We start from the raw sequence: 21,565 nt of genomic DNA on the forward strand, positions 1-21,565 counted from the left end.
GGTCCGCCAGGACATCAGGGCGCACGGGAGGCGCCGGGGAGCCAGAAGGCGCGCCGGGTTGCATGTAGCCGGCGGATGCCCGGGGCGAGAAGCCAGCCCCGTCGGTGACCTCGGAATGGGTGCAAACACCGCCCTCCCCACTACCACCAGTAAATCCCCACCCAACCTGCGAGAGCCGCGGGAGCTGGGGGCGGGGACAGGGGCGGGGCCGCAGGGACCGCGGGGCCGGCCGAGCGCGCAGCAGGCTTGCAGTCTCCCCGCAGCCAGGTGGCCGTCCGGTAGAGACTGCGTCCTCCGTCTCGGCCCTCGCGCCTGCCGCCTCTGGCCCGGGACCCGCGCTGCCTCCGGTCCTCTCCCGTCCCGCCGATCCTGGGCTCTGCGCGCCCCGCCGCGCGCCCTGGGCGTCCGGGCAGCTCCGGCACGACTGCAGCGCCCAGATCCTCGCTCCTCCGCCCTGCGCCCGCCCGCGATGTCCTCCAGCCGGGGCAGTTAGTCCTCCAGGATGTTGGCGCCGGGGACGAGACGGCCGGCCGGGGACTGGGACCGCTGCCGGGTGGGAGAGAGGCTGAGCGCCGCCCTGGCCGGGCTGCAGGAGCTCCAGGTGCTACGCGACAAGCAGCAGGCGCTGGTGCGGGGCGCTCTCGCCCTGCAGCCCCCGCCGCCGCGGGCTACGGCCCGCGACCCCCGCAGCAAGGAGCACCGGCTGGAAGCCACGCTCGCGGCCCTCAAGGAACAGCTGGTAAATAAATCCCTGCGCCCCGAGGAGGGGGAAAAGGCTGGGGCTCACTCGGACCGCCGGCCTTTGGAGGGCGTTTGTTATTTTTAAAACAATGAGTTGTGCCTACCTGGTGGCAAGCTGTGATTTATATTTGTGAGCTGGCTAGTGGGCTGGCTGATTGATTGACAGCCACTCTTTGGGGATTTGAGTGGAATGCAATGCGGTATAAAATTAAGTGGATACGAAGGCCGGATTCTTTAGGGATAATGCGCTGCAGGTAATGACAGGTAAAGTAGCAACTGCATTGAGCAATGTTGGCTCTGCATCCCACCTGTCCCTGTTTCAGGACACCGATAGAACAGGCTGATTCTTGTTTGTTTGATTCACAATATTGCTAAGATATTAATGCATTAAATTGATCTCCCCTAGTGAGAGTCAAAGTTCTTTGGTCCCTGTATTTTATTCCCCCAGTATAGAGTTCTGCATTAAACTCTTCCCTGCTGCAGGAGTTTGGGAAGGACAATGTCAGTGTGAAAAGTGCAACCGGAATTGTGCTCAATAGCATAAAGAAGTTGAAAAAGGTCTTGTCATTACAAGAAAATATAGGGAGAAAGCATATATAAAATGAAGGCTTATTCGACTTTAAAATGTAACCTGATCTTTAAAAAGAGGTGTGTCCTCTTACCGGAGGAGAGGTAAAACTGAGGAACCTTTTCTGATTCCCTTACCATTGTGTCTTGGGGTACCCTGATTCTTCCAAATGTCAGTTCCCATCTACACACGATTGCAGATAATTATGGCTGTTACTCCCTTTGTATGATTTCATTTAATTTATCGGGAACAACTAAAAGAGTTATGCAGTATGGCAGTATTTCTGAGAGGAAAGATAAAATTTCTAAAGAAAGATGCCTCTTTGAGTTATACCTCAAATTCAAATCGGTCCTGGCAAAAAGTTGCCACCTTTAAAAACAGGAAGACTATTGGATCCTAGGTAAAGCTGGGGCATTGCTCTCAGTTTAGCTCAGTCGTGTCATTAATTTGTTAAGTACTCCCGGATTAAAGAATTCAGAACCTGACAATCCAGTGTAGTGAACTGCCTCCCAGGATTCCTGTTATCTTCCCATATTACAAACGGCAGACCCTGTGTGAGGATGACTTTGGAATTCTGAGTTCCTATTTTCTTGATCTGTCTGTAATGAGCTGCAGCTACACTGAGAGGAAAGTAGCTGAGAGGCTGGTTATTGAGAGGAAATTCCTATTTTGTTTTATCACCCTAAGTTATTGAGTACTAAAAATATGTTTAGGTTATTTGCATGCTAGTATACAGACATGATCTTAATTTATCCGGGACTTCAGCTAGATGCACAGCAGCCTGAAAAGGTGCATTGCACACGTGTAACAGGAGGGGGCTACTGAGCTGCTAACGTGGAATGTTGTCAAGGGGGTAAGAAAGACTGCTGATGATTAACTTGGCTGAAGTAATACACAAATCAAACTTGTGAGTACCCAGCCTCTAATTACAAGTAGCCTTTTGGAGGAGAAGATCAAACAAAATTTTTGTTTATTATTTTTTTTTTAACGTGAGGACCAGAAGGAACATGCACTTTGTTTTGAAATTTTGTTCTTGGAATGGATTATGTGATCAAAAGAGAAGAATAATTGAATTTGCGTGACATCAGCTCAGCATTTAGCACTTACACATTTTTCTTACATGAAAAAAAGTAGGAGCGATATGAGTTCCATAAAGAATACAATCAAAAGACTGTAATCATAGTAGTGGCAATTACACACCCCAGTAACTCCCAGTGAACTTAGTGTTCCCCTCCCTTCTCCTCTCTGGTGTTAACCTCGTTCATCCGTTACCAATCAGGTGTGAAGACAGGAAGAAAATTTATCTAACTCTTGTCAGCTTTATCCTTCAGGATTTCTCAAGTGAAAATGAGCTTTGGGGGATTGAAACTGTAATTGGGGAAATAGCATTCATCAGCCTAACACATCAGAATTCACAGCACCATTTTCATTGCTATGTCTAAGTTACAAAAGAGAGCACAGCAGTAGGTGCTCAGTAAGTATTTGTTGAATAAATAAATGAGTGACTTTTATTGCTGTAACAAAAGGGAAAATGATTTAAGTATTTATCATCTTCTATATTTCTAAGCTAATGAAACTTCCCGTGACCTTTGACCAAAGCAATTTGTTGCTGCTTGGTTAGAACTGGCAGAGTCGATTGGACTTAATTGTTTATAATTTCAAGGGAGATTTGTCGTTCTCCAAGAAGCTATAGGCATTTCCATTTTTCTATGGATTAAGTTCCCCAATAACACGTAAACAGAAAGACTTGACCCAGACTTATTCAGTGCCTGAAAGTAGTCTGAAAATGCCATGGTTCATGCCAAAGTGGGAGAGACATTACTTGGTCAGAAGTTAAAAAGGAAAAAAAAAAAAAAAAAAGGTGATTGGCACTTTGCAGCGAAATCTTATCCTTAGGAATTTCATTGTAGTTGACTTTGCTGGTCGTGACTTGTTCTAAAAGTGGCAGCTTGCAACATGTCCCTTTCACTGGCAGGTTCAAGCATTAAATGCTGAAAGAGCAAGTTATGGGTCTGATTCTGCAGTTCTAAACACAATGCCTGGTGTTTTTCTTGGACTGAATATGCTTGCTTTGATTGAAGACAGGCTCAAGATGACAGAGAAAGATGCATCCAAAGGACAGTACAAGGCTCTGTCTGCCAGCACTAGTGCTTTATTTCCCAGAAACTAATCTCTCAACCCCAGAGTCTTTTACTGTTGACCTATTGACCTCTTTTAAACCTGTAAACCTGGGTATTAAAATGTTCCTACTGGCCCAACAGAAGTGGAAAGCCACTGAATTCATGCGTTTGTACATGCTTAGCTTTCAAGGAAAGAAAGGTGGTGTTTTAGATGCCATCACTATAGCCTGAATTTTAGGTCATTTATTACTTTCGTCCTCTGAATATACTGTAAAAGTTTTCAAAAGTCTAGAATGCCGAACTACAGACAAGGAGAAAAAGGCAAAGCAAATGGAAATCTGATCACTCTCTTATGGTGTATAAAGTAAGCATTCCAAAGAAAGAGATAAAACCCTGGAACAAATGGTGGGTGATCAGAGAAACTATTTGTGGTTCCCAAGAAGATTGTTAGAATGCAGATTCCCAGGTTTGCTGTAGAAAGTTTGAAATCATAGGTATGGCATGGGGCCCAGGAATCTGCATTTACACCCAGGTGATTCCATTTCCTCAGAAACCTTGCGTATGTGCTATTAAACAAGGATGCTGACCCCTTACCAATGACCAGGTAATTTTAACACAAGGGCCTCCTGGAACACACTTTGAGAAGCACCGCCCTGCAAGCCTGAATCTTTACAGAAGTGGAGAACTGAGTAGACAAAAAACAGCTTGCTTGCTGCTGTGGAGAAAGTCAACTCAGTGTTGCCTTGTTCTCTAACAGTTTCTCCATAGAAATACACAGACATAGATGTTTCCGTCGCTGGCTTTGGAGTGCATTACACTCAGTCAATCCTGATCATGTAAATTACTTTGACTAATAAGCGGAAGAAGTTTGTTGCTAATAAGGAGTTAATGAAAAGCACACTGACATAAAAAAAATGAAAAAAAAAAAAACAAAACCCAAGTTAGGGACAATGGGAAGGGTTAACAAGGAATGAATCATGAATAGTAAAATTCTGTAGACTTGCAGACTGGTCTTAAGGATGTAATAAATAAACTTTGAATACCTGAGAGCCTTGTATATTCTGTGGCCCCTGGACCATTAATCAAAAACCACCACCTAAAGCACTGGCTGGCCAAACATTAATCACAAAGCAATTAATTCCAGAACAAACACACAAGGGTTTTTTTTTTTTTTTTTTCAGGAAGGGGGTTAGAGAGGCAGGAAAAAACCCAGCAAAGAGATCCAGGCGTGTTCCCCTTCAAAATAAATAGAAAATCATTATTTAGAAGAAAAGAGGTAAAATATAAGTTTTAAACATTAATGTGTGGACTGACAAACAATTTTCTGTTGATGCCATTGTTTTGGTTTATGAAAGGAAAAGTCATTTGCATTAAAAATACTCACTGGCCCCTTTGAATTTAAGTATCTTGTTTATGTAGATTGTGATTGGGACTGAGTCCTTTATTTTGTTTTTTGTTTTTTCTTATTCAATTTTATTGAGATATATTCAAATACCATACAGTCATCCAAAGTGTATAATCAGTTGCTCACAGCACCATCATACAGTTGTGCATTCATCACCACAATTTTTGAACATTTCCATTACTCCCAAAATACTACTACTATTACTACTAATAAAAGTAAAAAAGAATACCCAAAACATCCCATCCCCCCTCCCCACCCCCCATTATACATTTAATTTTTGTCCTCAGTTTTCTACTCATCTGTCCATGCACTGGATAAAGGGAGTGTGAGCCACAAGGTTTTCACAATCACACAGTCACACCGTATAAGATATATAGTTATAGAATCATCTGCAAGAAACAAGGCTACTGGGTTGCAGTTCAACATTTTCAGGTGTTACCTTCTAGCTGTTCCAACACACTAAAAACTAAAAAGGGATATCTAGATAGTGCATATGAATGCCCTCCAGAGTGACCTCTCAAGTCCATTTGAAATCTCTCGGCCACTGAAACTTTGTCTCATTTCTCTTCCCCTCTTTGATCCAAGAAGGCTTTCTCAATCCCATGATGCCAGGACCAGGCTCATCCCCGGGAGTCATGTCCCGCATTGCCAGGGAGATTTACACCCCTAGGAGTCGTGTCCCATGTAGGGGGGAGGGCAGTGAGTTCACCTGCAGAGTTGGCTTAGAGAGAGACAAGCCACATCTGAGCAAGAAAAGAGGCCCTCTGGGGGTGTGAGTTCTTTCTTTATATGCTCTGCTGGCTCTGTATTCATAGTGCTTCTTACCTGCGTAACATGTTACCTTTTTAAAAGCATACAGTGTAAGACACCAGTGTATTTAGGCTAGTCGGAATGGTATAGAATGCTGATTTAGTTCAGGAATGATTTTTGTCATGTTCCTATTTACAAATAATATTATGGCTTCAAGATTGTTCCTGTAAAAATCCTTGGTGGTTTAAAAAAGGTGCAATGTAAAACACACACACACACACACACACACACACACACACACACACACACACAAAACCCCACAAAAAAAACCAGTATATTTAGGCTAGTCTCAAGTGGTAGTTTTAACTGGGTCCCAAAGGAAAAGTTGTGCATTTGGGCTGGGTGCTCATCTGTTAGGTTCCAGACAACTCACCTGATATGTTAATTATCTGATATGAAAAATCTGTACAAAAATAATCCTCTCATAAGAATAGGAAATTATTACTGTCTGCTTATCTCTCATAAAGACTTGTCAAATTCTTGAAATCATTGACGTCGTTTCCCTCAGCCCCATAATTTGGGACTTAGGGGAATTTCCCATTTCTTATATATACATTTGAAATACCATTAATCATTTCCTTAAACAGCATGAACCACATAATTGCATTCATTAATTATTTACCCTACACTTAATCATTAATCAAAACAAGGAGTTTCTGCAGTGGACCTTGAGAACAGAGTGTGGTTTCCGATTGAAGGAAGGAAATCAGCATTTATTAAACATTCTGTGCCAGTTGCTTCAGTATATACTATTTACATATATATGTACACAGTTAACACTCATAATAACCCATTATAGAGGTAAGGAAACTGAGAAGGTAATTGACAGCTTCTTTAGTGGCAAAGCTAAGGTGCAAACTTCTAAAAGGGAAGGATGTTTGCAACAGATTCACAGGCTGTGTTCATTCTGTGGCATTTTCCGTTTCTGGCAGTGTCTTGCCCTTGCTGAGAACCATTCCCATGATAGTTTTTCTAAAACTTGTAACAATTCAAATGTTACTTGTAATATAGGGGAGGGAGGAAAGGATCAAGATGGTGCCAAAGGCGCGAAGCCTTTTTTTTTCCTCTCTTACAGACTTTCTTATCCCTTTGAAAAGTCAAAAGGCTACATGGTTTTCATAAATCACATGGGACAGCTGGGAAAAAGAACAGTAATACAGGTAGAAAGACACAAGATAAATTAAGCATGAACATGAGAACGTAAATCTCAGGTTGCTAGAATTTAAAAAGGGGGGGGGGCGATAAACATAATAGTGGGAAATATTAACCTGTGGTAACTGCCATAATGTGGCCAGAGAGTCTTTTGTGCTGGTTTTCATCCTGGTTTTTCATTGGGTCTAAAACTATTAGTTTTGTATCCTTATAGAAAGAAACCTCGAATTAGAAAGGTTGCTGGAATAGAGAAAGTCTGCAATTGTAGAAAAACGCTGCTTGGGGAATAGGATTCTTTTTCTTCTTTCTTCTTTCTTTCTTTTTCTTTCTTCTTTCTTCTTTCATCATTCTTTCTGTTCTTCTTTGCTTCTGACGTCTGTTTCTTGCTGGTGTGGGGGTGGTTCTTTCGGGTCTCGGCTGCTGTCTAGTCGTATAGTGGGGCGGGATGGGCTCATCTATGCTGTTCGTGCGGGCCGGTACTTTCTGGTGTCTCTTTTCTTTTTTTTTTTCTTTCTTTTCTTCTTTGTTGTCTTTCTGTCTTTTTTCATTCATTTATTTCTTTCTTTAATCTTACTTTTGCTTCTTTCTCTTTTCTTTCTTTTTTTTTTCTTTCTTTTCTTTCTCTTTCTTTCTTTCTTCGTTCTTCTTCTTTCTTTCTTTATTTATTATTTTTCCCTCCTTTTCCTTCCTTCCTTCCTTCCTCCCTCCCTCCCTCTCTCTCCTTCCTTCCCAACAGAGCAAGTACATTGCTTCAGCATGAGTAAGGAAGAGATGTCAGCTGAAGGGGGTGCATTTCATGTTGATTTTTGAAGTTTACATTGTATTCACTGCATTTTCCCCGTGAGTTTTAAGTTGTTACATCTGCACTTAGGACATTTTAACTTCTTGTTCTTTGGCATCTTAGTCCCGTTTAAGACGACAGGACGCCGGCCTTAAAACCCACCTGGATCAGCTGGACCAGCAGATCAGTGAGCTGCAGCTGGACGTCCAGAAGACGGCCACCGAGCCCCCGGACAGTGACAGCCGACCCAGCTCAGGTACCAGCTGGTGGGAAGCCAGGATGGCTTCTGCCTGTGTCCCAGCTCTCTGCCCTTCCTGGGGAAACTGATGACCCAATACAGTACTTGCAAAAACAAAAGCAGTTTGCCCATTAACACCCCTTGGGGAACCCCTGTTCTCTTAAAGGGGGTCCCTTCTCCTGTTTATTTTCTCAGGCAAATCTGAAAGTTAGAAAGTTGTAATTAGGCCTGAAAAAATATAGATTACATGAAGAATGTTGAAAATGAAATATTTTTATTTAAATATGTTGCCTTTAGGAAAAAAAGGAAAGCAAGTGTATTTCTTAATTGGAAAAGTATTACTTTTAATTGAAAAAAAAATCTAAGAGTTTCTTACCTCTTTCTAGGCTAAGACAGATTCTCAGGTTTTTTGGCAATGGGTGAACACAGGGGTTGTACATAGCTAGTGTTTTCTGAGACAACGAAAATATTTTTTATGATGTCTGTAGGTTTAAATCAGTCTAATTATAATCAGTTTAATTTGTCGGAGAAGATGATAAGGAAATAACGTCTACCCAGTGCTGCCCTGGTGTACCCCATTTTAAAGGTCACAGAAAGATAATCCTATAGTCATTGTCAACATTTGTGATACGGGGTACTTTTGCTTTTTGTCTAAATTCTCCAAGCAAAGCTTGGAAACAAAATGTTTCATTCTTAAGAATGCAATTTTCAGAAATCTGTTCAGATTGCATATCTATGGGACCACAGTTTTCTCCAAGTACAATGTTGTCTGCCATTCCTTCTTCTTCTATTTGTAGAATTATGTCACGATTTATGTTATATCATCCATGTAGCAGGTCCAGCAGGTTTGAAGGGCCTCCATAAATTGCTTCCCTTTTTCTGATTGCTAATTCAAATGAAATCGTAGGCACCAAGAAAGGGGAAAGCTATAAAGATAAAGATGCAAGAGATCCATCTGAAAGGAGTTAGATTCTAGTGGAAGAGGCAGATGCTTAATAAGTAGCGATAACATAGAAGTAAGTCAACCATTGGCCAAGAAAAAGGATGAGTAATTTTGTGGGAGCATGGTTGAAGGTGGTAACTGTTTCCGGGTGGTTCTCTGATCACTGTTGTATGAGGGCGACTGTAGACAAATGCCAAGAAGAATCCTGAGCCAAGCCCAGCCCTGGACCACGTCCACCCTTGCTCTTTAATGACGTCACCCACACAGCTTCACTCATAGCCTCTGACCCCTTTGCAGATCGTGTTCCACCCCCTGTGAAAAATGAGGGTGGACATGTGCAGGTATCAGGGTGCTGACAGCATCTCAGTGAGCTGTATCAATCTAAGCAAGCCTGGGATGTGTTTGCCAGGATGTGCCCGTGACTTTCGGCTTCTGTGTTTGTTCTGTCTAGGCTTTTATGACCTGAGTGACGGTGGCTCCTGCTCCCTGTCCACCTCTTGCACATCTGTGTCCAATGACTCCATCTCCTCCTCCCTCAGCAGTTTGCTGCCGACGGGCCAGCCCACCAAGGCCAGGCTCGGAGTGGGTGACAACCGGCCCAAGTCGGCCGATGAGACGACTGTGCAAGCTGCTTGCCTGCCTCCAAGGAGACCCTCCATCATGGAGGGTGGCCGACCCCAGGGCAGCCCACAGGGTGCAGGCAGGCCTTTGGGCAAGGTCAGGCCCAGGCCCGTTTCAACAGGTAAAGAACCAGCAAAGGGTGGGAACTTTGATCTCCAATGTGCATGGGCAACTTGTATGGATGGCTGCAGCAGCCGATCCCTTTAATGCTGATAAAGACACAGAGTGAAAAATATTTTTAAATGGAGAATATGTGTTCCTGGTACTAACCAGACAAATAACAACTTCACATTTTCTGTAGGTTTCCCTTTTATTATCTGGATGGAGATAGGGACCAAACTTCCACCACTATTCATAGAGTGGGGCTATTCCAATAATAATAATTTTTTAAAAAAGCATTTTTTCCCTGTTATTTAAAATGGACATCAGAAATTTAAAAAAAAAAAAAAAAAAAGAATCCTTCAAAAGTCTTTAAACAGCCTCACTGACTGACTGATCTCTGTGTTTAGTGTAGATAGAGTTGAAAGTGGGTGTGAAGAAATAGACAGCATTTAGATGTCCCCACAGGCCTAGGGAAACATCTTTTTTCTTTAGATTGTCCCAAGAGGAAATACCTTTTTCTTTTTTTTTCCTGGCTCACTTTATTTCTAATACAAGACCTGTCATTTCTTGGTGAAAATTCCACATGATTTCTTTTCAGGATAGCTGTAAATACCCTAACAGAAGTTCTGTGGTTTTTGCTTTTTTTCCTCCATCTGGAAGCCATCACATGGTTGCAGTCACTTTATCTTTCTGGACATTCTCAAAAACTTTCGTAAAATGAGGGTGTTGAGCTAACTTTTTGTGAATCTATGATGTGTCTTTTAAGAGCAAGCTATCATTAAAAAAGAAATGACCGGAGCCATATGATGGAATTAGTGTGCAAATGTGACTTTTTTCCCACAAATTTTTGACATCTAAATGCCCAGTATAAATGTCACATTATGGGTTGCTTTGTTCTCTTAGCCCTTTGATGTTTCCGTCAAAGCACTGAAAGGAAGAGAAATTTGCTGTCAAAAAGCAGCACATGAAATCATACTCACACAGCATGAAATGCTTTCCTTTATTTTTTAAATTTTTTTCTCATTCTCAGGTGACCTTGAAAGAGTCGTGACAGCTGACACAGAACTCCAGAAAGCCAACGCAGATCCCCAGTCCAATTCAGTCCTTTGCCATGGCATTAACATTGAGTCCCCCATGGTGGACCCCAAATACCAGAGTGATTTGGTATCCAAGAGTGGCAAGGAAGTGTACCCTTACCCAAGTCCGCTGCACGCAGTGGCTTTGCAGAGTCCCCTCTTCGCTGTGACCAAGGAGACCGTAAAGACCGATCGCAACTTGCCTCTTGGTAAACTCATTCCTGGCACTTCGGGTCCAAACTTAATCTGTACCAGACCTGTCTTCGAGGCTCGCCCAACAGGAACCTATATTCACAAGCTGCTGCAGCTGGCAAGGGGCCAAGGGAGGCCCTCAAGGGACAGTGTGGGTGAGCAGGGGTCTCTGAAGTATGAGTCATCTGCATCCCAGCAGAGGCATGGAGGACAGAGAAGGGATGGTGAAGGTCAGCTTGAGAAGCTGGTGTGCTCTCCAGAGAGAAAAGAAATGGACAGCGTGGTTCAGAGGGGGACCACGGATGGAGACCACCTCAGGCAGCAGGGCTCTGTGTCCCTCGTGGATACCCAACAACCCATCATCCTTCCAGAAGAATTCAAACCCTCTAATAGCTGTGTCCTTGGAAAGACCACTGTGGGCTTCCCTTGGCCAGCATGTGAGCTGGACCCCTCTGCCTGCCCCCAGGCACAGCCACCTCACACTGCTGTTGACGGCTGGGAGGGCAGAGCCACCTTGGCCTCTGGGAAGGAGGATAATATGAGCCCCTCCCAAGTCGCAGGACAGTTTGCCCGTGCCCAGTCAGTTGCCAGCGAAGCTTACCCAGTGAGGCTGAAAATGGGCAACTCCAAGGTTAAGGCCATGAAAATCAAGAGAAGGACCAGTGATAAGTTGCTGAGGTTTGGGAAGCAGCCGTCGCCGTTACCAGAGAGGCAAGGGGCTGTTCACGCCGTCCACTGGCTGCCCACCGAGTGGAATCCTTCCCACAGGCCGCACGGGAGTGGAGGTCTCCGGAGGAGGCCAGCTTTTGCCCGGGAGGCCCCTGGCCGTTCTTGCTCTGAGTCCAGCCTCTACCCAGTGCCCTTCTTCGTCCCACTGGTGATGGCCCGAAGGGAGGGTTACCGAGCGTCAGCTAATGCCTTGTATCCCTTTGAAGCAGCCCATCTCAATATGGTGGCCAGCGGGGGCACCAGGAAGAAACAGCGCAAGTGCCAGTCCACCGTGGAGATCTCAGCCAAGGCCCACCTGGCCAGCTTTCCTGCTAACCCTGGCCTGGGGCCCCCCAGGCTGGCAGTGAGGAGAGCAGGTGGCCTGCGGCTGGGGTGCACCAGGGGCAGGCCCAAGCCGCCCTGCCACGGCTCATACGCCAGGAGTGAGTCAGATCGCTCTGAGTTCTCCGCCGAGTGCGCGTCACTCTTCCACTCCACCATCGTGGAGACCAGTGAGGAGGAGGTGAGTGACTACACGGCCAACCGTTTCGGGGACAAGGAGTCCAGTGACAGTGACTCGGAGGGCTGTGGCCAGAGCAGTGGGAGCAGCTTCTCACTGGACTGGGAGGTGGCTGGTGGAGGGGAGCTGATGTGGCCTCCGGTGGCCCAGCAGCCACCAAGGGCTCAGGTGGCCTTGAAGCCGTCCCTCCCCTCAGTGCCCAAACTCTGCCGCATCAAGGCCTCCAAAGCTCTGAAGAAAAAGATCCGCAGGTTCCAGCCAGCTGCGCTGAAAGTGATGACCATGGTGTGAAGGCAAATCAGGAAAACGGCCCAAGAGCCTCCACCCGGATGCGGGTCCATCCAGGCAGAACTAAAGTGACCCGTATCCCAAAGAAAAAGACACTCTCCTAATGAACTATAAATGGCCCTTGATAAGCACAGAACAGGGGTGGGTGGAGGTTCCATGCTAATGACTGTAAAAAACAAGGCATCTAGTATTTTTCAGCTGTTTAATATACAAACAGGGGTTTTTGTGTAATCTTGCCAATTTGCTTTCTCTTCTGAAGTCACTCTTTGAAGGGGGTTCTCCCTAAAGGAGATGATAAAGCAAGCCCACAGATTTTGTCTGTGCGTTTGGTGGAGTGTATTTTTCCCCACCCAAATGGAGACATACATTTAGAACTTTGAAATTGCAGAATTACAAGCTACCCAAGCCATTACCTTATTTCTTTTTTAATACCTTCCAAGATGGTACTTTTCATGCCAGGCTTCTCATTTTTCTGTTATAATGAGTGACAGTTGATGTATATCTTTGTTCTGCTTACGCTGTGGGGATGTGTTTCCCAATCCTTTTAAACCACTCCTACCAAAAAGCTTTATTTTTTAGAGACGGTTGCAAGACCTGGCTGGCATTTAAACTCCTATGTTAAGCTCTCAGCTTGAATAAGCACCCAAATTATGCCATAATCTTCCCAAATGAAAGGAAAATGTTTTCTTCCTCCTTTGACTTCATTCCTCTTGTTTTCTTCCTTGGTACATAGTAGGTGCACAGTAAATTCTCATTCTTTCTCATAACGTGGATACAATGTAACTTAACACTGAGGTGTGAAAATGCATTTCAAATGAATAGCGTGCACACTCTGGTTCCAGTACAAATAAGTTGAGCATAAAAGTGTTTTGAAAAATATATTTTTCCCCTGATCTTTATTTTTTTTTAAAGAAAGGGTCCCTCAACTTTTCAGAGAGAAATATGGGGGGGGGGGTCAATTAAGCTGCCTGTTGTATACTGCAGCGTGTTTCAGTTCATAAAGCAACTTCATCCTGAATGTTTCAAAAAGCTTCTCCAAAGTGCTACTGTCAGGTGGTTTCAGAAGGGAGGTGGGCTGGGGATAGCTAAAGTCAACCCATTTACCCCATGCGGCGCTGGGTAGAGGCTGTGGAAACCTCCGTCCTGCCTAGCATAGGGCTAATCTAGGGTTGGCAGGAAAGTTTGAAGGAAGCTGATAAGAAAGTCAGTTTAAAATACTAGTAGATTTTATACTGGGTATTAGTTAAATATTCAGGCGACGATTAGCTAGTTTAAGAATGCAGTTTAAAGAGATTAACATTGTAAAAAGCCATTCACCTTTTAGAACAAAGACATTGACATCTGTGGCTAAGAATTCAGTGGCTCCTTTCTGCACAAAGAGATTCGAAAATGCAAGCATTTCAGAAGGACCAGGGCAAACATTGAAATGCAAACATTCCATCGAGTGTGTGGATGGGATTCCACTTTTCCCAAATGAAATCTGCTTAGCAGCAGGACTGATCCAAGTCTTCCTTAAGCTTTTTTTAAAAGAATATTGAAATTGAACGAAAGATTCAAACCTGCACACGACTGGGGGTTTAGTGTAAGAGATATTACACGAATATTTAATTAAAATAATTTAATGCTCAACCTTGAGACAGGTCATGGGGTGGGGAAGCAGTGATTTTGCCAGGGCCCCTTGGCAACTGAGGCTATTGAGCCAGGATTCAGTCTGAATCGCAAAATTCTCTAAAGATTTGTTCCCTTAGCCCCCTCGTCCATGTGTTTTCCTACCTGCATTTATAGTTAATCTTTATGGAGGAATAGACACCAGATTCCATTTATCTAACGCCTTCTATTCTATTTGACATATCTAGTGTTTAGCGAAACTTTTCTCCTTTAAGAGGCTTTGAATGCAATATTTGGAAAATGCAAATTTTCTATCATCTTTGCTGACAATAAATTGTACCCTTGTATTACAGGTATAGGAAACTCAGGTTTTGTTTAGCCTGCCCAAATGGTGTTGAACCAGCACTGAAGTGGAATGCAATGGGTTTGGGGCTTCGCAAGGTTTCCTGACAGTGTTTATCTTGCTAGGAAAGTTGGGCCTTGATGTCTTGTTTCAGGCTCTAACGTGCAGCAAGATGGGAATGCATCCTAGCTGTGTAGACCCAGCTCTCAGCAACCTGGGGTTTAGAAAAATTATGCAGATGCCAACTAAAATGCAACCACGGCATTGGTGGACAGAAAGCATCCTCAGAGATCTTACAGTTCATCTCTCTGCCCCTCAACCCCCCATCCCCTTATACACACACCCACACAACTGAAGAAATGCAAGCCCACATAAGTTTTGCAACTTGCCCAAGGCCCAAGGCTAGTTTCCGGCCTCCTGCTCTTTCACTGGTTTCAGGTAGATTTGAAATAGATAAAATTCTTCATTCCACTTCCTCTAACCCTCCTGCCCCCACTGCTTGGGGCTGTGAAATTTGTGCTTTGCTGAGTAACTCACAGCCAGTTTGGAACTGGGGAGAAAGCTCTGGCTTTGGAGTCAGTTGGGTTGGAGTTCCAGTCTGCCCTCAACCATCAACAGTGATGGGATCTGGGGCCATTTTGTTCCTCTCTGTTTGCTTCCTCCATTCCTTCCATTTAGAAAATGAGATAGACAATAACTTATGGTTTGGTATGAGGAGTCAGTGTGAAAATAAGCTATGCAGGTTTGTCTGTGCTCTGCTGACACTAGCTCCTGTTGTTGGGAAGCATGAGGAAGGGTGGAGAGAGGGTGGGCTGACTCGCATACAGCCTCAGGGCCACAGTCCAGAGCACCCAGAGATGTGAGCAAAATGGACAACTTCCTTCACTCTGTGGAAGAGGGAACCCTGCCGAGTGGAGGGCTGACCTGCAATCCACCCGCTCTGCAGGCAGTGGCTGAAGCCAGTAGCCTCTAAAACAAGGAAGTCAGGCTGGGTTATCTCACATCCCCTCTTCTGCAAACATCTCCACGGCCCTGTCAGGAAGTGTTTGGGACTCCACAGTGGCCAAGCACAAGCCCTTAGCTCTTTAGGGAAATAGCTTTAAAACACAAAGTTAAGAAATCAGAACATAAATGATAAGAAACGAATTGGAGACAGTATGAAATCAAAGTGCTAAATGATGAAGTAGAATCTTAAATACTGTAGGAATTCAGAGAAGGGAGATTCGAGGAAGGCTGGATGGTTGGGAAGATTGTGTAGAAACAAGAATTTCAGGATATCTGTTTTTCCTGTTCCTTTGTTTTATCTTATCTGGAAATTTTTTTAATTTTTTGATAAAGTTGAAAAAAAATAGAAGGATTAAAGAAAAAAAGAATTGAGGCATTCCGTATTAAAGCATTTACTTGCCTGCATTTTTCATATTTTTACCATCTATTTCCTTTGAGAAGACATGGTCAAAACCACAATGAAGAAGAAATAAAGAAGGAAATTTGTCTACGCAGAATGACATAGACGTCACACAGATGCCAGTATGTGGAATGGTCATTCAAGGGCATTTGAAGACAAATTAGTTATTTTGTTATCCCTCAATCATTTAAAAAAAAATAAAGACTATTTAAGAACTTGTCCGCTGGGTTCCTTAGAAGTCATTTTTAACTCCTTACATGATTGAAATAAAAACATAGCAAAGAAAAAAAAAGGATAAAGTTGTTTTTTCAAAGTATCAAGCAAGTCAAGCTAAGGTAGAAATTAAATATAGAAGAATCTCTAAATTATGAGAATTGACCAAACAGTTTAAAAATAGTGCTAGAGAAAATATTCCAATCATACTGTATCATTTAAGGAAACAGACTCTCTTACAGATTTGATTTAACAAATCAAATTTAGGAATATTATAGGGCACTCTGTGGGGTGATTTGTCCCTTTAGCCCTTCTATTAGCAGTTTTTAGAATAATAGACACCTTTTCTAATAAGATCCAATGTTAACTTACTTAGAATCTAACACAGTTACTGTGTCCCAAGTGTTAGATACATAAACTAAAAGCCTGATGAAAAACTATGGCTATGTATTCAATTTGGTCCCACTTTCAAAGAAAAGTCAATTCTTTGTTATATGCTAATGGGAACAAAATCAGCAAAAAAGGAAATTCTCATATAATACAGTTTTGTATGGGGCTCAAATGTGATGGAGCTTCATTTATAATAGGTTCACTATATATATTCAAGTAAAATTCTACAGGAATTTGCTTTGACTTTCTTATCCAATAATTTTCACAGAAAATTCTAGGGTTTCCAACTGAGGCTGTAGACTCTGTGTTCACGTTATCCTAAACCCTCAACTCATTCACATGGACCCATCTGTTATTTGGCACACACAGCCTATTTCAAAAGGGGAGTTGGCAAGTCAAAGCTATGGGGCAGGATGAGTTCCTTCCTTCACCCATTTATCACAAGTGCTCACCAAATGGCCACATGTGCAAACATTGGGCTGCAACGTTATTTTAGTCCCTGTTGGCAGGAAAGAGGCTTCTTTCCTACAGCACTTGGTCCTTCTCTCCTCGCCTGGGTATCAGGTGCCCCTGCTGAGGGCAGCCCCTTTGGGGCCAGGGACTTCACATCACCAGCATCACAAGCCTTTCCTTTGCCTCCAAACGTGCTTTGAAACGTAACTAAATGGAATATTTGCTGGTACAACAACGCAACTGTGCTTTAAATTCAACTGAGTTGAGCTCGGTGCTGCCACACCTTCCCCCACAGCTCTCCCTGCTGCAGCTTTTATGACCCAGAGTAGAAACTGTGGCATAATCAGGAGGTGCTCTGGAATTGATAAAGAATCATAAACAATATTCTGCAGGAAACCGGTTTTCTGTAGCAAAAGCAACAGCAGATATATGGCCCCATAGAATATTGAAAACTACCAACATTTTTGGGAGGAAAGGACATTAAGGCATTTGCAAATGACATTTATGAAGTAGAGCCTGGCTTCCTAATATCTGGGAATTGCTGAACCAGCCTCCTGCTGCTAGTTGTTATGAAAATAGATACAGGAAATTGTAGGCAAACCCACTAATCAATAAACCAATAAGAACTGAGCAGTTACTGTGTAATTGACACTGGGGAGGAGTCCTAAGAAGGACTTTCCCTCCAAAAACCTTACAGAAGGAAGTGACAAGTTCCCATAAAACAGTAGCAAATATTCTATGAACTTCTATGTGAATTTATATGTAATTATTTAACAATACAAGAAAGCACGTAGTTAAGGACTAAACCGTAGGCGTCTCTTTTAACGTATAACATTTTTAACTGGGAATAATTTCCTGCTTCTCCAAGCTATCAAAAACTGCAATTTAGGTTGAATGATAAGTCTACTGGACACTTGGGAAGGGTTTGCTCACTTTTCCTTTCAGCTCCTTAGGAGCATTTTTTTTACAAGCCCATGAAATGGAAAATTAAGACACCATCCTAGACTATCAGGGCATCTTTCCCAAGACCATTTCATTCCCTTTGTATTGTTAGGTAAAATAAAAGGGTCACCTACACTGGACATTGCCAGGAGGGCCCCCTTTCCAAGAAAGGATTTTTCCAGAAGACAGAAACAATTGCCCTGCAGGGGCTGTCAGAGAAGATGGAACACACCCTACAGAGCTGCATAAAGACATCAGGTGATAGACGAGTTTCAGTCCAGCGGAGATAACTTATCAGAGTGTACGAGCCCACCACACTTAGCAATGTGTGTCTGCTCGCCGGTCTGCAGGACACCCCCCACCCCACCCCCATGTAAAATGGAAACTTAACATCAACCAATCAGAACATTTCCTCACTGGCTTCTGCATTTGCTCTGAAAAAACTTCCTCTTCCTTCTCCCTCAAAGAAGCTCTCTTTTTCTTTCTGAATGGCATGCTGCCCAGTTCATAAATCACTCAACAAAGCCGTGAGATCCTAAGTTGCATGCAAAGGTTTTCTTTTTCACAGTACTTACAGAGCAGAAGTTGAGAAGAACTGAGAAAGAGAGGAAGGTGAATTTAGAAATATGGTTTAGGATTGTAGGAAAGAGAAGGATATATACTGCATAATTTTTCTGATCATTGTTTTCTTATGCCAGGAGGGTAGCTGGGGTCACCAATCGAGGTATAAGGCCATTCACTCGTCTCATCCACCATGCTCACTGAGCATCATTCACCTACCAGGGGCTGTGCAAAATGCTGTGTATGTAAAGATGAAAACACAGGGTACCAGCTTTCCAATCAAGGGAGAAGAGCCGTTTTCTGGAGGTGGAGTGCAAAGGATGCTAGACTAGTAGGCAGAAGGAACCCCCAATCCGCAAGGAAGCTGGTAGGTTATCTAAGAAAGGGCAGATGCCAACCGACATGTGGAAAGGAGCCAGCGAAGACTGTGAAGCAGGGGGGAGAACAAAATACTTTTATTTTAGAAAGGTCCTCTGGCTGGTGCTGTGGAAATGGGGCTGATGAGAGATAAGGCTGGGGTCTGCCAGGGACAGGACTTCATGGCGTGGCTGTGGGGTTGTGCCAAAACGAGAGGTATGAGCACGTGGGGACAAGGCACGTGACACATGGTGGATGAGGTGGTTTTGGAAACCACAGGCAACAGTGACATAAAACTCAAAGGAAACTGGAGAATATTTCCATGCGATTTATTCATCCCCAATAAGAAATTCTTATTCTTATTGAAATAAGAATATATTCTTACAGAAATAAGAATGTTCTTATAGAAATATGCAGGCTCTTATCAGTCTTGATTTTTACTTTTTTGTTCAGCCACATCATGATAATGCACCAAATCATTCATTTTCGTATACTCCAACTCTGTTTTCCTTAAAATTTGTAATTTTTTCCATCTTAATGCCCTTGTCCCAAATAGAAATATTTACTTATTATTATTATTATTATTATTTTGGAATTTTTAATTTTAGTTCCCTGTCTTTAAACTCTCAGGGATACATTTCACATCCTGGGGTGACAGGTGATGATATTTACCATCCGTGATTTAGTGAAGGTAATAATGTCAGTTATTGCTAATATTATGGCCTCCCTCTAAGTCAACAGGCTTTTTCCTGGGACTTGTAATGGTTAGATATTATTGGATTTTGAAGTTGCAGTTTAAATCCATTCTGGCAACACCCTCATCGATGACAGTAACATTAATAGTGAAGATAAGGATGAAAAAAAGAGACAGCATATATGGAAATTTGGAAGAGCTGAAGACTTGCAGGGCCAAAAACCATCTCAATACCAGCCCATGGTAGAGGAGCCTCTTCGTTCTAATCTCTCAAGCAAGGAAAAATACTTAGGCTGTCCTGCTTGTCATTCCTCAAGGGTGTTCTGCGCTAAACAGCAGTTTGTTAAAGTACTAAGGCTAGTCTATCCTCAGCACAATGAAGAGGATTTCTGCTCTTACTTAAATATGTCTGGTACCAACTAGTCATTAAAGAAAAGGAAATAGGTACTGGCCAAATTTTTGAAACCACAGTGGTACTCTTTGTGTGTTAGCTTCGGGAAAACACTGCTAACAGCAGTTCTGTGAGGTATGTCTACAAGACAGCCTTCTAGCCTGCTGGGTCCTGGAGCTAAAAAATGTATAGTTCCCTGGTCATTTAATGAGCATCTATATGGTACCAATGGCCATTGTGGAATTAACACATTTTTCCCCCTTTAACAATATTTAGCAGTCACTGTTGATTTTAAACTATCTAGCTTCTTCTAGAAGTAGTAGCTTCTCTACTATCAATCATAGAACTGGATTGGACACTCTAGAAACTTCCTTTAATGACAGGTTTATGTCTAATTGAGAAACAAGCTTTTATAAAACTCCTAAAATACAGTCTTCAGAATTTTTATGACAGGATCATAACATGAATAATACTTCACAGTAGCTACCTCGGTGTGTTCATGAGTTGACATTTTTTCAGCTCAATTCAGTAAGGGTGCACGGCAAATAAACTTGTAGCTGGGATTATCAGTCAACATGATTTGCTTGACTTTATAAATCAAGATGTGTTTGGTCCAACTCTGGCAGTGATTCTTCTGATTTCGGGGAAGGCATTTCACCTCACTCAGTGTTTCAAGCTTTGAATAGTGAGAATAATAATTCCTGGAATAGGATGTCATTTGAATTTTAGTTGTGCTGTGATATACATTTTTATTTTGCCCAGGTTCAAACTGTTCAAAACAGTGGGATAAAACAAAATAACAGTGGAAGTTTTATAATCAGAAGTTAAGCAGATCCTTAGCACTTGTTTGTAAACCAAACTGTTAGGAAGGAGCTTATGTATCCGACAAAGATCATTGGAATCAAGAAAATAGATGGAATATATGTGAAAGGAATTTAAATCCTTCATGTATATACCTCTGAAACAAATTATGCTGAGGTTCTAGAAATCTGCATCAGCTACTTGACTAGCTGAAGGATTCGAGATCACATTTGGGAGCAATTTAATATTTACTGTCCTTTTACACATAATTTGGGGAAGGCAGAGTTTATCAAACGATTCTCAGGGGCCTGTAGTTGAGACAGTGTCACTGTTTGGGTTAAGAGAGGTATTAATTAATTCTGAGATTGTTGGTGTAGTCGTTAATGGCTGCCATTTATTATCTACTGTTTACTTTTAACAAGTATATATGATTAATAATTAATATTTACTTAACACCTTTTACAAAATACTTTCACAAAATTCTTTTAATGTTCACAATAATTCTGTTTGGTAAATATGGTAGTATATTATGTCTATACTGTATTTCAAAGCTAAAGGAACTAAAGCCAGAATGATACTCAGCTAGGGTGTAGAAGTATCTAAAGTTAAACCAAGGCTTTCTGATATTGAAAATTACTCTCTTGCTCAAAGTTGAGCTTCATAGTTAGATAGTAAACTTCTTTAAGGGACAAGCATATTTTACTTATATCTGTATTCTCCACATGACCTACTAACCAACATTTCACTTGTTTGGAGCCTGATAAAAGAATTGAGGTCTCCCATTTTAGGGATGAACTGAGAACCACGGGGCTTCAACAAACTGCTAATCAAAGCCAGTAACTGGTTGAAGCCTTGGCCAGAACCCAAGTCCCTGACTCTTCTGCAGAACTCACCCAAATACATTTTTACTCTAGTAGTGCTTAGAGTCATTCTTGGTTGTTAAAATAAAACTCAATGGGATGGCAGGAGGGAACTGATATATATACTCAACATTGAAAAGTGGACTCCAAATTTCAAGGCCTTCTTTCTGGATTCCACGTCCACGCTGGTTTGAAAGGAAAGCATGGCCTCTCAGGGCTGTCAGCGCCTCCTGTTTACACAATTATGGATATAACAGGTTTACTGTGCTGGTTTGAAACTGC

General features: G+C 42.6%; 1 protein-coding gene across 1 annotated transcript; it reads left to right on the plus strand.

Annotated features, from left to right (window-relative positions):
• The first annotated feature begins 268 nt into the window (after nt 1-268).
• Nucleotides 269-13,145, plus strand: DACT2 (dishevelled binding antagonist of beta catenin 2). The gene is made up of 4 exons (XM_037817745.1): nt 269-739; nt 7,701-7,833; nt 9,210-9,500; nt 10,512-13,145. The coding sequence occupies exons 1-4, from the start codon at nt 503-505 to the stop codon at nt 12,266-12,268; spliced, it is 2,418 nt and encodes an 805-aa protein (XP_037673673.1). The 5' UTR covers nt 269-502; the 3' UTR covers nt 12,269-13,145.
• Nucleotides 13,146-21,565: the final 8,420 nt, after the last annotated feature.

The sequence above is a fragment of the Choloepus didactylus genome, chromosome 24 (assembly GCF_015220235.1).
Source record: "Choloepus didactylus isolate mChoDid1 chromosome 24, mChoDid1.pri, whole genome shotgun sequence".
NCBI lineage: Eukaryota > Metazoa > Chordata > Mammalia > Pilosa > Megalonychidae > Choloepus > Choloepus didactylus.